Genomic DNA, 16,489 nt, shown 5'->3' with positions numbered 1-16,489 from the left:
TGAGATATATTTGCACTATTATAAGGGTAGTTTAGTTTGAAAAAAACTGTTTGACCTAAATAAGTCAATAAAGGGTAAATATCAATTAATTTCATTCAGTTTTTCTGTTAATATCAGCAAATTCAGTGAAATTTGACTAACAGTGATGTATTTATTAGACAAAAGCAAACTTCAAGGATGCTATATGTAATTCCAAACACAGGAATTTATATATAATCACACTAAACCTCAAATGAGAATTGTAATTATCCCATTTTAGAAAATACATTCCATCACGTCTTTTCATAAAAAAAAAATATTATTACTAAACATCACGTATGTTTCATATAAGAAATTATCATAAAAGACATATTAATTCAAACATATTTTCATTACATGATTGCATGCACTAAACCAATATGTTCAGAGCAGAAAACTTATCACTGGAAGGTAATAGTGAAAAGGCAGCGTTAATTGGCACGAAATCAAATTGTCAACATGTGGTGCCTACAAGTAAATAGAGAAAATTATTACACTCAAATTAGGTTTTGCTAAACTAAATTATTCACGCAATATTTGTGATATATTTGTTATGTGATTAATTAATTTTTTGAATTATACATCAATTATATGTTACAATTTGAAGTTTTAAAAGTTTAAAATAATATTTTAATTTTTTATTTTTTAAATTAAATTGTGTAACACCCCACTAATGACCATTGTTTCTATTTTAATTTGAATTGTTACATGTCCTAACCTAACACTATAAATAAGAGGTCCTAGGGGACTAGGTACACACAATTTCTATTGCATCTTAATTCTCACATTCCTATTCTTCTTACTACATATATTTGTGCAACTTGTAAGGTCTAGTTCTCTAATTTTTTTATGAATGTGCTCACAATAGAAGACATCGGTTGAGACCTCCTTGGGTTTTATCTAGGGTGGTGGTGAGCTAATCTAATTACATGTAGACCTTCTATGGTTTGAGAAATTAAATCTAACACTCTTGATGTTTGTTTCCGTCTAATAAATAAGTCTCTACATTAGTCAAAATTCATTAAATTTATTGATATTATAAAAAAAATTGGTGAAAAAAATTATATTTGTCCATGATTGACTTATTATTGATTTATTGCAGGTCAAATATTTTTTATGACCAAAATATCCTCATACGTCTTCACTCATCAATGTGTATGAGCAGGTATATCTTCACCTTTACAAGGGTAGTTTAGTCGGAATTTTTTTTTTTTACCTGTAATAAGTCGCTCGAGAGTAAATATCAATTTTTATTCAGTTTTTTTTTATTAATTTCAATAAATTTGATAAATTGTGACTAATAACAAGACTTATTGTTAGATGAAAGTAACCCTCAAAGGTACTATATGTAATTTTTCAAATCATATAAGACCTAAATATAATTACAGCAAACCTCAACAAACAAAAGTATAATTATCCCTATTCTTTATGTTGAAATATTGACAAGAAAATACATATCCCTTGCTTCATCTTAATATTTTTCTTAGATAAAGTGAATAATATATCATTAGTTTAAACTAATACTAATACTACGAGTTGAATCCAAAATCTAAGTTTAGATTGTAAATTAAAGAAATAATTTTTTGCGCATGTATTAAAAAATTGTTAATGGGCCTACATCACATCATTGTTTAATGAGATTATGAGTGCATATTAATTAATATTGATAATTATATTTATACCCCTTATCTATTATTTATTTACACATATGATCTGCCTAATTATAGAAATCATCCCTAAAAATTAAAAAACAGGAGTAATTTGTGTAACATTATTGATGTCTTCGACGAGTGTATGTGAAATTTTTTAAAAAGCGAGAATAATTTGTGTGAATAATGTTGATTTTTTTTTATTTTAATATTTTTTGGATCAGTTGAGTTGTTGATCATATATAGGATGAAATTTGTTTGAGCAAAGTTATTATTTAATGTTATAGTAATTGTGAGCAATGCTTTGCACTTAAGGAAATATGTATTGGATTGAATTTTTTATTTCAATTTTAATTTGAGATGCATATTTTAATTTGTGAATAGCTGAATAATACATTCAAATTTAGATTATTTAAATTAATGAATACATTTAAACAGGACGAGAGGAAAATAAAAAACTATCATATAAGTAGATTAGAAATAGAAAATAAAATTATTATAAAAAGAAAATGATAAATATAAATAGCTATAAAAGAAAAAAAAATTGTGGAATATAATATAAATTGGAGTTATTGAATCATCCTCTGTATTTGACCCTAGAGACGTAGGATGGGCCAAATTAAGAAAAACGCCCCCAATCGAAATCAAAAGCCCTAACTACCCAAAAATAGAGAACCCCCAAAAAGTCAAATAAAAATAAAAAATAAAAAAGAAGTAATTAACATGGTTTTTCTTAATCTTAAATAAATTAAAAAAACTAATAAAAAATAATATAACAATATTAAAATTGTGAAATTTCATTGCATCGACTAAATATAAGCTATTAAAACATACTCGATGCGTGTTCATGATTTAAATTTTTATTGTATTATTTTAATTAATTTAAAAGAAAGGAAGATAGTTACGTATCAAAATAAATAAAATAAAATAAATAATCTTTATAATTATCTAAAAAGAGATTATTTATGAAAAAATGATTATATTTGGTATGTTGAGGGTGGAGGTAGTTATTACAGAGGTGTCTCTGTATAGATTAAATTTTTTTGTGTAAGATTATTGCAAATGTGGTAATTATTTTTTTGAGAAAAAAAAGGATTAAATAGAAAAGAATAGTGAGTTGAAGAAATGTGAAGCTCTAACGCGGTCCATAATAACATCCCCACCCCTTCTTTCATTTTTCTTCTCTTTCTCTCTCTCTTGAGACGCCAAACGTGGAAAGTGCGTGGCCCGTTGATGCCGGCATCTCTCCTTATATCCAGCCGAGACGCGGGCACGGAATGAGATAAAAGTGCAGATACGAGTAATACTTGGTATAGTTGAAGAAGCAAATCGGAATTCTATTTCTTTTTTGAGTTTGATTCGGGTTTGAGGAAAACTCGGATTGCTCGAAGGGCGTCGCCGTCGCCAGCCCGGATCGTCTGGTGGGGAGCTCCTTTCGTTTCCGTTTTCTTCACCCGTAAGTTATTTGTGTGCTTTTTGTCTGTGGGTTCTTGCAGATCTGTTGATTTTCTGCGTGTGTGTTTGTGTGGTGTGATTTGCTGAGATTTTTTGGGTGCTTTTGTTCGAAGATATTGTGGGTTGTTTAGCTGGTGTTGATTTGGGGACGGAGATTAAGTGGATTGATAGGGGTGCATTTTGTTGTTTATGATGAATGAATGGTTCGCTGATGGGAAGATATGATTGTGAATGAGGGCTTTGGAACGGGCTAAATGTATAGAAGCTTGATGATGTGTGTAATAATTGGGCTTCCCATCATTTTTGGTGGAATTGGTTAACATTTGAGCTTTGTGGATTTGATTTGATAAAAGCCAATGAAAGTTACAGGGGCAGACGTGATGTTTTAGGCACTTCATGCAATTTGGGGGAATGGGAATTGTTAAGTTTGGAAGTAGGATTAGTTTTAAGGATTTATAATGATTTGATTCAAGTTAGGATTGTTTTAAGGGAAAATTTTTTGGTGTTTTCAAATGGTTTGACAATAGATATCTTTAGTTATCTGTATGTATGTTCTTTTTTGCATTGTATAAGTAATCCATGTTATGTTTTGGAACATTTAAGGCAAAATGAAATGTAAATAGAAGGGGTGGAAAGGAAAGAATAACAAGGTAATGCAGCCTCAAATTATTAACATGTAAAATATCCCTTCTCAACTTCAAGCGTCGCATAGGTGAAACTCTTATTGCCACTTGCCTCTTGGCCTAGACTCATGATCTCTACATGAACTGCCCTTGGATTGCATTAGTCTTTTGAAGTTATATTAGCTGCCTTCTGACTTTAGCCATAGCTAGTATGTGGCAAAATATTAGACGTCTATCCTTATCCAAGATGGGTTATTGTATCACTTGGCATTTATTAATCAGCTTTGGGTAGCTGAGCTATGTGGGAAAATAAGTCTGAAAAACTGTAAGCACCTGTCAATTTCTAAAAAATCTGCATGTTTCTTATCGTTGTTTTTGTTTAGAGTACTGAAACAATAAGATCTCTAATGCCTGGTTGTTATTGGAGCTTTGCCTTACCTTGTAATTGGTCATGAGTTTGAAATTACTAGAAGAATTGGGTTTTTCCCCATTTTCATGTAAAGACAATTATAAAAAGTTCAAAGAGGTAGTCTAATGAGGATTTTGCTTTCTCCCATGCTCCAAACAATATTTTTCCGTTGAAGCTCATATATTATGTGAACACATCTTCTCCAGAAGATTATGCATCATGAACAACAATTCTGTATATTTTTGTGGGGGGATACTAGATACATTGTCATGGTCATCATGGAGTTATGAAATAATGAGTAACATTTTAAATGGTGATTTACAGATTTGTTCATATCTTCCTTTTGGCTAGTGTTGTTGCTGAGCAGCTACCTGGAACTGGGACGAGCTTCGAGCTCAATAGTTGGTCCAGATTTATGAGTTTTGTTCTTTCATGTTTTCTATTCATGCTTGTGTAAAGTTTTTGACATCTAATTTTGGTTGCATTAAAGTTATTGAATTCTTCAAATTATGTTCTTTTTGTGACGAGATTCTGGCAATCATCCTCAATTATTTAGAATCAAACTAGTGGTCAGCCAAAGAAATCGGCATTTTGTCGGTTGAATGTCCTTCTGATGAATTAACATTTGCAGGAATTGTCTGTGGCCGGCAAAGCAAGCGTAATATATGGCTCTTGAGAACGTTATAACTTCACCTCATAGGAGGACACAGACTCAGACTGCATTTTCTCCACCGTTACTCAAGAGACAGTACTCACGAAACGGTGAATTGGGAACCTGTTCAGCCCTTTTTCAGAGACATCGATTTCTTCTGACTGCTTTTGCTCTCCTTGCTTTCCTGTGCACTATTTATCTCTACTTTGCCGTGACTCTTGGGGCTGGTAATGCATGCTCTGGATTGACAGGGTCCCAGAAGGCATCATGTCATTTTGAGCTGGCAAAAGCATCTGTAGCCAAAGGAAAGCTGAAATTCTTCTAGCACATCAAGCATTCTCCAGTCTTTAGTAGTTGTTTTCTTTTGCCCTATGTCTTGGGAGTTAGTGTCTGAGTTGTTTTAAGTACTTTTTAAGTGTATATGCCACAAAGGAAAGAGTATATGGCAACCAGTATGCCTTACATGTAAAGTATGCCTTTCTGAATTTTTGCATCTCGTTTTGAAGGTGTATTTTCTAGTCTTTAAGTATTAGAAGACTTCTTAGAAACATTCCGTAAACACTATAGAGAAGTTGTAAGTTCAAGAAACTTATCTAATTTACGAGTATCCATCACAATTTTATTTTATTTTTAACAAACTACACCATAATTGCAGTAGTTGTGTTGTGAGCTAGGATTCTATTGTAATAGTTAATATTCTAGTAATTAATAGTACATATATATATGTGTATATAATGGATTCCTATTAGATTTTTTACAACAGTTGTGCAAAGACATGGCATGCAAGGAAGGGAATAATAACACTTGCATCAAAGACAAACCAGGAAGCGCAATGAACAGTGGTTACATTGTGAAAATGGTGGCAAATGAACAAGAAGGGAGTGTCATGTTCAAAAAATGTTTAGCTATTTATTTCACAAGTATGAGTTCAAATCCACAATCGTGCTTCATGAATGTTTTACACTATCTTCAGTTCTTTGAGCCATGCTGTGTGCAAGGGGCACGGATCGTCTTTGCCTTGAGCAATTGCTTTCTGCGACAGCGAATAGAACCATCCATTCCTCCATTTGAACTGCAATACAACCATAAGTTCATGGTTATTGCTGAAATACTAATTGGAGTATCAGATATATGAGAATTCACATTCTTTACCTCCTTAACTGCTGTAGGGAAGTGAGCGACTGCCCGTGAATAAGCACACAATCTTTCCTCCATTGCTCCTTCAAAGACTATACCTTTCTCTGCAGCTGCAGCTCCAGCAAGTTCTGCTATAAGGGCAGACACCTAAACATGATAATTTCTTGATTAGCGTATATCTTCTCATTCTGTTTTCTATCAATCACAAAGATGTATTGGTGACAATATGGAACAGTCCCCAGGTGCAACACAAAACCCACAAATGATGGTATAGAAACCAACCAAGAACTCAAAAGAAACCAATTCTGATGACTCGACTGCAGAAGGTTATAGGAAGGAGCACAAACGGGAATTGCATGGGAATGTATCAATACCAAAGGATACAATGGTTCCAGCAGTATAATTCAGAGTGCACAGAAGAAATTGCAGTTGCAGAAGAAAATGTTCCAACTATATTGATCACTGTAGTTTATAGGACTGACCTAAGCCAATTGAGAAATAAAGGAACTCACCAACTCTGAACTACACTTTGATGAATGACGGCAGTATCATATTGATGGTATATATAAAAAATTAAATCATAAGAACTGAGTATGATAATCCATTGCATGAAAGAAAATTTCGAAAGCAATCTAGATATCCTTTGACTCTCTCTATAAGGAAGCCCCAAAAATCATTTTGATTTCTGAAAGTTGTTAATTCTCTACCTCAGAACGATATTCCTTCTCAACAACACCTACAGTTGCTCCAGGATGACGGGCTCCAACAAGCATGAAAGCACATATCCATATAAGCTTCTCAAGCATTTGCTTCTGAAATGCATCTTTTTCAAGTACCTGTTTTTCCAACAGAAAATCTTTCTTAAGAGAGAATTTCAATCATACAGAAACAGATTGATAAATATCATGCCCTCTATTTCTTATTGACCAGCACCAATTCGAGCTCTTGTAGTGGACATCAATTCACATTAGTATGCAGTTCAAAGATCCTGGGAATATCACTAATAACTCTTAAAATATTAAGCCCACTGAGATAATATATGGCCCACTAGAATCTTACAACATAAAATAAAACTCAGGGAACTGGAAAAAAGCATACAACCTCAAGGCAGTCATAGGCAAGTAAGAAAAAGTGGGGAGGAAAGATTTAAAACTTTAAGTTTCCGGGAAGCATATAAACAGAGGCAGAATACAGTATTATTTTCATTAACTATATTTTCCCAAGCTATAATAGAAGCTAGCATCCAATACCGAAGAACAAGTATGTAACCCAAGACTCTACCTTGCAAGACAGGCCTCCAGCACGCAATCTTCCGGCAACTGCAGATGCCCACTTCCCATACGCAGCTGTCAAACCCTCAGGATTGGTGTCGGTTATTCCATCTATAGGAGGTTCACCAAGCTTTGACACCGCAAAATATGCCAAAACTTGATCAGCGTCACCTAGGCCTTTACTTTCAAACCACGGCTCCAGCATTCCGTTCTGGAAAAACACCAAATCTGCTACATTGTTAAGAATCATCATGATGTCTCATCATCTAAACATCCATTTGCATCAAGAAATGCAGAACGTTCAGATAACAGGAAATTCAAGAAATTGCATGACTGCATCGTAAAATGAACAGAAGATTCACTGCAGAGTTTATGTAACATTCTTGTCGTAGCATCTAATGTATATATTCCTGGAGTGGACCCGTATCGATTCTTGGAAACAAGTGTAGCAACCTTAGAAAAGACTACATAAAATAACATAGTAAAGACATAGTTGTTCACTTTTACTAGCAAAATATGTAACCAATCCATAGTACATGTTCTTTCACCTACATTAAACCAGCTAGCACCAAAATAGTTGTTCAACATATCCAAGAATCAAATTTATACATGCAGTTCGAGGTGCATCATAATTGTCAGTAGATACCACAACATAACTGCTGCTCTGCACTGCTGTTTCAACTGCTTTATTAACTATCAGCAGGCATTACTAAACAGACACACACCCATGGTGTACGATTAGAAGAAGTAACACTAAACAAAACAAAATTTCTCTATCGTACCGCTCCAGCGCGAATTAGGGGTTGATTCAAGCACCGCATCCAGATCATCATTGCGGGTACACACTAAAATGGGCCCGGGGAAATCAAGCGGCACGGGCTCCCCTCTCTTTACTAGGACATCATCGCCACTGCCCATGTCCTGAAGAGCTTTTCCCACACGGCCACCGCCCACTATAATAGCGGGAGCGACCTTCTCTGCTGTGGTTGCCATGGACGAAGAAGAAGTTGATAAAGAGGCTTTGGCTTTGAAGCTGAGGCAGATTCTTGAAGTGGGTTTTGCGCAGTGGTGCAAGAATGAAGAACTAGAGAGGGAGAGTGTGGCGGCCATGGATGCTGGTGGGAGATTGAGAAGAATCCATCTGGAATTCGATGGTGTGGTTTTCACTTGATCTTCGTTGGGATTATTATTCGGGTCAAGAAGAGAGCCACTCGTTTTTTGAGAACCATATCCGGAGCTTTTTGGATTAGGGTAGGGGGCGGTACCCGATCCAAGACCCAATTCAACCTTCTGTCCCTATAATTATATGATAAGTTCAATTTAAATCTTTTGTTTAGTGAAATAGGTTTTGAAACTCAATTTAAGTTCAACTTTATGAATTAAAATAATAATGTTGATAAAATATTAAAAATAAATTTTTGTAATATACAAATTTTATTTGAACTCAATTAATTTGTTTGATTGAACTAAAACTCGTACAAAATCAAATAAAATTTTATTTAAATTTTAATTCGATCGATAAATTCAAGATTAATTCAATCGGGAAGGTTCAGAGTGATTTAAATTTTAAAATAAATTATCAATTAAAATTATTTTTAATTACACAAGTACTATACACAGTTTGAAAAATTTTAAATACGCCCTTTAAAAAAACTATCGGTATATATTATAAGTTACAATTACAACATTAGGGATTATACTAGTAAGTTTATAAAAAAAAATAAAAAGTATTTATATAATTAAATTTAATTTTAGATCACTATTATATTATACGTAGTTTCTGATCAACTATGATACAATTTGTTACGTCTTAAGTCCGTAATTCCATTGGACATAAGAATTTCCTCCAAATCCAGTGAACAAATCGTGAAATTTGATTATGAACAAATTGTTGAAAAAGTATATATCCAATAGTTACAATTGATTGTTTGGCTAAAGTTTATATATAAGGTGCTGATTACAATTTCCTACACTAAGATTATTTAAATTATATATATATTGCCCTTATTTTTTGCACTTAAATTGGAAAAATCCATTTTCCTACCTTAACTATCACGAATAAAACTAGCTATAGATAGAAATTTTTTTATTGGAATTAAGTTTGGTTGAATCAAACAAATCACAGTGCAAGTGTATCAGACTTGTTATGTGATTTGTCTCTTTTCCTGAATTGTATATTAATTACATGACAAAAGTATATTACCCTTATCATATAATTAGTTCAAATTCAATTAAATTGAAAAATTCTGATATAGATAAATACATACACACCCACACACAAAAAGAAAGAAAAAATAGAAGACAATGGCTCTATTCTCATTGCAGATGTTGCATAAACTGTAATTGCTCATATCCAATTCTGGTCCACACAATAGGAATTAAATCTAAGCATTTTATAGCACATACACACATCCTGTAATATATAAAATTTTAATTTCAATCGAATTTAATTAAATCAAAATAAATTATCGATCAAATATAATATATTTATCATATGATTGATGTATAATTTAAAAAAATTATATGACAAGCATGATATACTTATTATGTGATTGATTTTGTTCGACTAGATTTAATTTGACATATAAAAATTAAATTATCATGCAGGCACAAAAAATATATATATAAAAAAATTAAATTAAATTATCGAATTAACAAAGAAAAAGCAGTAATTTTATTAATTAATAGATGTCAAATATAATAAATAAATGGTGCAAAAAATCTCTTCTTCTATGCTTAATATAGAAGAGAAGCATTTTTGAATGAGTATATATATGTCAAGTGCAATTCTTTGTGATAAAATTTGGTCCGTTTAATTCTCCGTGAGGAGTTAAGCGTCGAGGCCATAGTGGAACATGGGCGGCGCCAGTGGTTCATAGTTACCGAACATAACGTCGTGTTCCTCAGCAAAGCTGCTCAAATCTTGAAAATCGAACGATGTCTGTATGTCGTCCGGGAAGCTGCGGCGCGGAGGGTCCGGCTCCGAAGGGCTGCCATAGCCTGCAGCTGTTTGCAGCTCCAGCATCTCCTTGAACTTGGAGGACTGCAGCAGAAGCCCTAGGGCCGACGACGACGACGTGGTGGCCGGACGAGGCAGTACTGCAGCGGTGGTGGTCTCGGACGTTTTCGTGTGGGTTTCGTCATCGTTTGACTTTATACCATCAGCGCCAGGGTTTGGGTGATCAGGCTTGAGCCACTTAATGTAACGACTGAGGTCAAAATTGGTGACGGCGTTAAGCCCACGGTACTCTATGGCTGCCATGTCGTATGCAGTCGCAGCTTCTTCTTGAGTAGCTGTGCCAAAATTAAATAATTAAAAATAAATAAAAAGGGGTTAGGGGCAAATAGGGAAATTCACAAGGACATTAATGGAATTTATGTATATATATATATACAAGTTGAAGAATTGAATTAGGATGAGAAATTTGGTGGGAGATGTAGGTAGGTAGCTAGCAGTTGAGGGTTTGGTGATCTACATATGCATTAATATTATAAGCCTATGCCTATCCAACCATATTTGTTTGCTTTCATTATTTACTATCCATTTCACATTAATATTACATAAATATCAGTCCCTATTTTCTATAATTATAAAATAATATTATTACATTTAATATTTTATGTATATATATAATTCATTTCATCTATATATTTCTAAAAAATATATATTCTATGCACCTACTCTACTTTGTATATATTAAATAAAATATGAGATTAACGTCGTTTTATAATTAAAAAAATATTTAAACTGATTACGTATTAAAATAAAATCTAAATGTAGTCTCGATTATTTTTAGTTTTGTAAATATGCAAGTACGGAGCGTTTAGTCCTGTATTTTCAATAATTATAAATTTAATATAATTCATACCAAGCCCACACATTCGGCCTTAATTTTAACGTATTTAGTCCAGGATAATTTTGTCAACCCAAGACTAGAAGTGAGAAGCCCATGACCAAATATGCCGAAATTAAGACCAAATATGTGAAAATAGTATACAATTATTGGACTAAATTTATAATTATTAAAAATACAGAACTAAACGTGTCATATCTTCATAATTACTGGATTAAAAATGAAATTTTTTCAAATAACAAAACATATTGATTTTTGGTTTTTGGCAGAAAGTAGATTGTGTAGAGTAGTTGTATTCCCAAATGTTTAGATTTAATGTGATTGTGATGTTTAGGTATGGTTGTCTTTGTAGGTAACCTAAGATTTTGTTTCATTAAAGTAGTCCATATGCAACAAATACTTAGATTTATTTATCTTGGGGTCATACATCCACCTACTACAATAAAACATAATATCACCCACAAAATATTAAATCATTATTTTTCACTAAAACAATATATTCAGTGATTTCTTTTATTAATTATTAAAATAGAAAATTTCCAGTCATAGAATAATTCACGTACCATATGTCCCAAGGTAAAGATATTTGTTGCCAAAAACTCTACCAATCCGAGCTTCCCATCTCCCATTGTGATGGTGTCTGTACATAAACAGTGCAAAAATTTATTTAATTTCTACAATTTTTATATTAGAATAATATTCGGATAATAAAATAAATTCGAATCTTTTATTACAAATTAATTAATAGGGTAAATTATAACGATTTCTTTTGAGGTTTGACATAATTACAAATATCCTCTCGTTGTTTGAAAAATTATCAATATCCTCCTTGATTTTAACGACCATCTAACAATTAGCCCAATCTCCATCCACTTATTGCGGTGAACAGACCAAAATGCCATTGTGGATTAAAAATTATAATTTTATTTATTTTTAAAAATTAAAAGGAGTAAAGCTAAGAAAAACTACTGAAACTGTTGCGCTTATTGTTTTGAAAGCAAACGAGATTGCCAACCCTAGTGCATAAATGACTTTTTTACCCCATCACGCCACTAATGTACGTAATATATTTTATGTAAAACGTAATACAAAATTATAATAAAAAATTCAAACTATCATATTATTATAATAATAATAATAATAATAAATACTACATTATTAATTCTCACTAAATATAGGTTAATTAATTTCAGAACTTAATTACGATATGGTGCTTGTAGTGCACATATTTATGAAGTGACAGCCGTTCATTCTTGTTGGCAGATTGTCACTTTTATAGAGCAATTAATTCCATGCCTCTACCTATATATATATATACATGATGAAATCCTAGCTAGCTAGCATATCGAGCACTTTTTTTTTCTAAAAAGAAACAATTTATAATTACCTAACTTTTTCGACTATTTTTATTTAATCAATAGTATAATATTTTACATTAATACTAATGTTTTTCACAAATAATGTACGAAATTTTCGGACACGTACCTTGCTACGCCTCTATACTTTGATACTCCTCTAGAAAACCCGCTGCTTTTTCTGCATTTTAATTCCATTAATTAAAATAAAAGTACGAACATAATACATGAATAATTATGTCGACTCGATCTTGTATTTGTACGTGCATATTTGTCGACATAATTTAGAAATATATAGAATTTCTTTATATATACATATATATATACCTTCTCAATGCACTAATGTATTCTTCTTTGGATTGGCCCTCCATCTCCTTGAGCTCATTTTGATAAGTGGAAAGCTATATATAAATGTAATATTTTTTTAATTATTAAAATTAAATACGATCATAATTATTTTTTCAATTTTAATTAATAAAAAGAAATGATTTACAGGGAAATTTAAGATTGTGTCGTGCCCCCAATACTTCAAGGCAGCCAAGTCATATGCATGTGCAGCTGCTTCTTCCTCATCGTAGGCCCCTAAATAAAACAATTTAAAAAATTAATAAAAAAAAATAAATAGTGGATAAGATCCGATGAATACAGCCAATAGCAATCAAATCAAAAGCCACGTCATCATCCAAAAAATCAGATTGACCAGCTTAAAATCTAGTCCCATTTTGAAAAATTGTAAAAAAAAAAATGAATTATGATTTATTTTATTCTTTTTAGATGAAAATAAGATGAATTTGATCGTAATTACACGGACGTACATACCTAAGTATACTGGAGGATTTGACGACAACCACGATTAAAGTAGACCAGAATTTGAAAGGGACAAAAAAGAGAAAATATATTAGTACAAGAACGATATATATATATTGGTCGATCGACCAAAATTATTGATATTATTATTTTTATTTAAAGATTGAAAAATAAACGGAATAAAATTACCAAAAAGGGTAATTAAGAGTGAGGAAAAAAAATGAAAAAGACAGATGAGGAACCTTGTCTTCCTTTCTTGTTTTGGGACTCATTCCAGCAATTCTTATCCCACAAATGAGCTTCATAGCGACCTGTCCACCGGTGCCTGAAATCGTCATTTTAATTAAACTCCATAACTGAATTAAAAAAAAAAGGCGAAAAGACTGAATTATCCTCGACATGCATAAAAATACCTGGTAACGCCCCTGTAAATTGAGCTACGTTGCTGTGGAGACTCCCTGGGGACGCTTTTCCTCCGTCGTTTGGTCTTGGTGGTACAGTTGTCGTTGTTGTTATGGGAAGTCGTGGTGGCGGCGGCGGTACTATTCTTTCGTTTTGAAGATTTCGCCATGAAAATTGATCATGAACTTTGTTAAACGTCCAAAAGAAAAAGACTTGACTCCCTCCAATGAGAAGAGGAAGGAATATGTATAGTTTGGGAAAATGGAGAAGGGGGGGTAGTGGGGTGGGGTGGGGTGGAGGTGAGGGGTAAGTAAGTAGGGTGGCAAATTAGAGAGGAGAGCCGGCTGAGAAAAGTGTGGTTTTGTGGGTATTTAGTGGCCGTCTTGAAGCGGCTGGCTTTGTGTTCACTATTCTTGTACCTTGTCTTAATTTCTTGTGCCCTCTCTCTCTCTCTATATATAATATATATATATATATGTGTGTGTGTGTGTTTTAGAGGGTTTTTAGGTGCAGCGTGGATTTTCTCATACTTTTAATTACAAAATTATATTTTTTTGTCGAATAAATGTAAACAAATTGAGTTTTCGCTACACTATAAATAACCATGACTTAAAAACCTTGGTCAATCGATACTATTAACCACTGTTAAACAAAATCAAAGCAAAACTTTAAATTTTTATGACAATTTATTCGCTATGGTTTTTAGCTATAGTCGAAATATTTGTCATGGTTAATGTTTTGGCCACACTTACAAAAACAATGACTAATGACCATTCTAAAATCGTGATTGATTTATATTTACCACATTTTTTTTCTTTTGGCTATAGCAATTAACCATAGAGGAAAATCATATTTTTTTAAGTGTAACTATATATAGATTATTAATATTTTTATTATGTAATTTATTTTATTTACACATTTAGTCTTTTTAAACAAATTTAGTCATATATTGATAATTTTAGTCCCCTTTATGTTTGAGTAGATCTAACTTTTGATCTTATAACTATTAATCGTTAGCACCAATATTATCAATGCATAATTAAATTTACCAAAAAAGTACCAAATGTGAAATATTCAGGATGAAATTCATTAAAAATAGGGTAAACTGTTCTTTTAGTCGCATAAAATAAGGACATAATTTGTTTTGGTACCACAACTAAAAAATCCCAAAATTATTTTTGTTTTAATAAAAATACATGATTTTGAGTTTTATGGGACTAAAAGCGTTATTTGCTATAATTGTGGTACCAGAAAAAACTTAACAAGTTAATTCAATATTTTTTAAATTAATTACAAATTTATCCATATAAAAACATTATAACTAAGTTATGTAATCTTATATTATCCAAATATTTTATAATTCGTTCTAAAAATAAGATGTAGACGTATCTTAACTATAAGCTCAAAAAAAAAGTATGAATTTATAAAGTCTTAGAAATAAATTTAGCCAAACACCCTCTTAATTTGTGTGTGTGAGGAGAGAGTTTTCAATTGTATGAAGTGTTTTTTCTATGTTCATGAAAGTTAATGTCCTTTAGTTTCAGAATTAATTATTTTTTGGTCAATTAATATGGGGTTGTGCCAAGATGTCAACTTTGTTCTATTCAAAATTTAATTCCTAGCTGCAATTTCTGGTCTACTTTTAGTTCTGCTTTAGATTTCGGCCCCATATATAATACACCAAAATCAACAAATTAAGGAAAAGAAAATTCTAATATTGGATAAATTGAGGGAAAATGAAAGGGACAGTATAGATAATAGTGTGTAAATTAAAAGGCATAATTAAATAGTTTGGTTAGAAAATATTTGTTTGACCTGCAATATGTCAGTTTAAATCAATCGACGATAAATATAGATTTTTATTTAATTTTTTTTTTACTAATATCAGTAAATTTGATAAAAAAAAATTTCCACCTATATAGGGGTCTCTATTTGTTAGACATAACCATATATTATGAGTACTAAATATAATTTCTCAAACTAAAGGGAATTTATGTGTAATGATACCACACCTTATGACAGAACAATGTAATCATCCCTAGATAAAACTAAAATTTATAGGGACGCATCACGCTTGCATGGATTTTACGAGTTTACAAATAAATATCAATTTCTGACAGGAATTTCCCTCAAAAGCTCGAGCCATGTACATATTGTTTTCGTCAGAAATTTAATGAAATTAGGATTTTGGGCTAAAGTTGCAAATTTTTAAAATTATGGGATGCTATGTGGTAAATTCAAAAATAATGGGATCAAATTCGCAAAGAAAACTAAAACTTGTGGAGATGTAAAATGCAATTTCTCCAAACTGTGGATGCACTTGAAAATTTGCGACATTTACTTCCATTATCTGTATATATGTAATTATATATGGGTGTGTTTTTATGTACATAAAAAAAATATAGTGGCGTACATCAATCAAGTATTCTCATACAGAGTATTGTTTGTTTTGATCGAAACCTTAAAATTACCTCTGTAATAAATACTTTTTTAGGAAAAGAGGAACTTTAAACTTGTACATTAGTTGAGTCCAAGCTAATTTTCGTTGTGTAGATATAGGTTGATAATATCCACTGATTGTGAGGGGAAAAACACAAAAATAAGGACTATAGCAATTTGGATATTTCAAAATTCATGTTGGATTATTAATGTTCAAAGATTACATTCATGCCAGACCATTTCTAGCCATTTTTTTCCGAATACCATTGAATATTTATTTTTATTTATATAAATTTATAATTTATTTCACAATTCTTTTGTTATAGTGATGTATGTGAATTTATTATAATTAATTTATGATTTTTTAGTAAAAACCAACAAAAGAGTGATAAAAAAATAATAGAGAATATACCAAAAT

General features: G+C 31.7%; 2 protein-coding genes and 1 long non-coding RNA gene across 5 annotated transcripts; 1 reads left to right on the top strand and 2 right to left on the bottom strand.

Moving 5' to 3' along the window:
* LOC110012618 lies at positions 2,831-5,357 on the top strand. The gene is made up of 2 exons (XR_002287839.1): positions 2,831-3,123; positions 4,786-5,357. It is a non-coding gene; the product is annotated as an uncharacterized LOC110012618 (long non-coding RNA).
* Positions 4,957-8,442, bottom strand: LOC105165352. Of its 2 annotated transcripts, none has more exons than XM_011084335.2 (5): positions 7,997-8,442; positions 7,225-7,442; positions 6,651-6,779; positions 5,959-6,090; positions 4,957-5,878 (listed from the first exon to the last, which is right to left on the bottom strand). In XM_011084335.2, exons 1-5 carry the CDS (start codon positions 8,322-8,324, stop codon positions 5,765-5,767), a joined length of 921 nt encoding a protein of 306 aa, XP_011082637.1. In that variant the 5' UTR covers positions 8,325-8,442; the 3' UTR covers positions 4,957-5,764. The 2 variants fall into 2 exon arrangements, with proteins under 2 accessions (XP_011082637.1, XP_011082644.1); XM_011084342.2 differs by having other exon boundaries at positions 7,225-7,425; positions 7,997-8,192.
* Positions 9,879-14,046, bottom strand: LOC105165339 (AP2-like ethylene-responsive transcription factor At1g16060). 2 transcript variants are annotated; one of them, XM_011084321.2, is made up of 8 exons: positions 13,644-14,044; positions 13,473-13,555; positions 13,243-13,251; positions 12,917-13,005; positions 12,751-12,824; positions 12,554-12,604; positions 11,632-11,708; positions 9,879-10,508 (listed from the first exon to the last, which is right to left on the bottom strand). In XM_011084321.2, the coding sequence occupies exons 1-8, from the start codon at positions 13,799-13,801 to the stop codon at positions 10,045-10,047; spliced, it is 1,005 nt and encodes a 334-aa protein (XP_011082623.1). In that variant the 5' UTR covers positions 13,802-14,044; the 3' UTR covers positions 9,879-10,044. The 2 variants fall into 2 exon arrangements, with proteins under 2 accessions (XP_011082623.1, XP_011082628.1); XM_011084326.2 differs by lacking the exon at positions 13,243-13,251 and having other exon boundaries at positions 13,644-14,046.

Source organism: Sesamum indicum, linkage group LG1 (genome assembly GCF_000512975.1).
Source record: "Sesamum indicum cultivar Zhongzhi No. 13 linkage group LG1, S_indicum_v1.0, whole genome shotgun sequence".
Lineage (NCBI taxonomy): Eukaryota > Viridiplantae > Streptophyta > Magnoliopsida > Lamiales > Pedaliaceae > Sesamum > Sesamum indicum.
The sequence above is the reverse complement of the archived record's forward strand: the minus strand, read 5'-3'. Positions and strand labels throughout refer to the sequence as shown.

What these genes read in the sequence shown, in the direction of transcription:
- LOC105165352 (XM_011084335.2), bottom strand. Translation starts at nt 8,324, where the DNA reads ATGGCCGCCACACTCTCCCTCTCTAGTTCTTCATTCTTGCACCACTGC. An exon ending in AGAAGGAATATCGTTCTGAG is followed by an intron (nt 6,091 to 6,650) that starts GTAGAGAATTAA and finishes TATCATGTTTAG; the next exon opens with GTGTCTGCCCTTATAGCAGA. An exon ending in TCCCTACAGCAGTTAAGGAG is followed by an intron (nt 5,879 to 5,958) that starts GTAAAGAATGTG and finishes GTTGTATTGCAG; the next exon opens with TTCAAATGGAGGAATGGATG.
- LOC105165339 (XM_011084321.2), bottom strand. Translation starts at nt 13,801, where the DNA reads ATGGCGAAATCTTCAAAACGAAAGAATAGTACCGCCGCCGCCACCACG. An exon ending in ATTTACAGGGGCGTTACCAG is followed by an intron (nt 13,556 to 13,643) that starts GTATTTTTATGC and finishes TGACGATTTCAG; the next exon opens with GCACCGGTGGACAGGTCGCT. An exon ending in AAGTATAGAGGCGTAGCAAG is followed by an intron (nt 11,709 to 12,553) that starts GTACGTGTCCGA and finishes GTTTATGTACAG; the next exon opens with ACACCATCACAATGGGAGAT.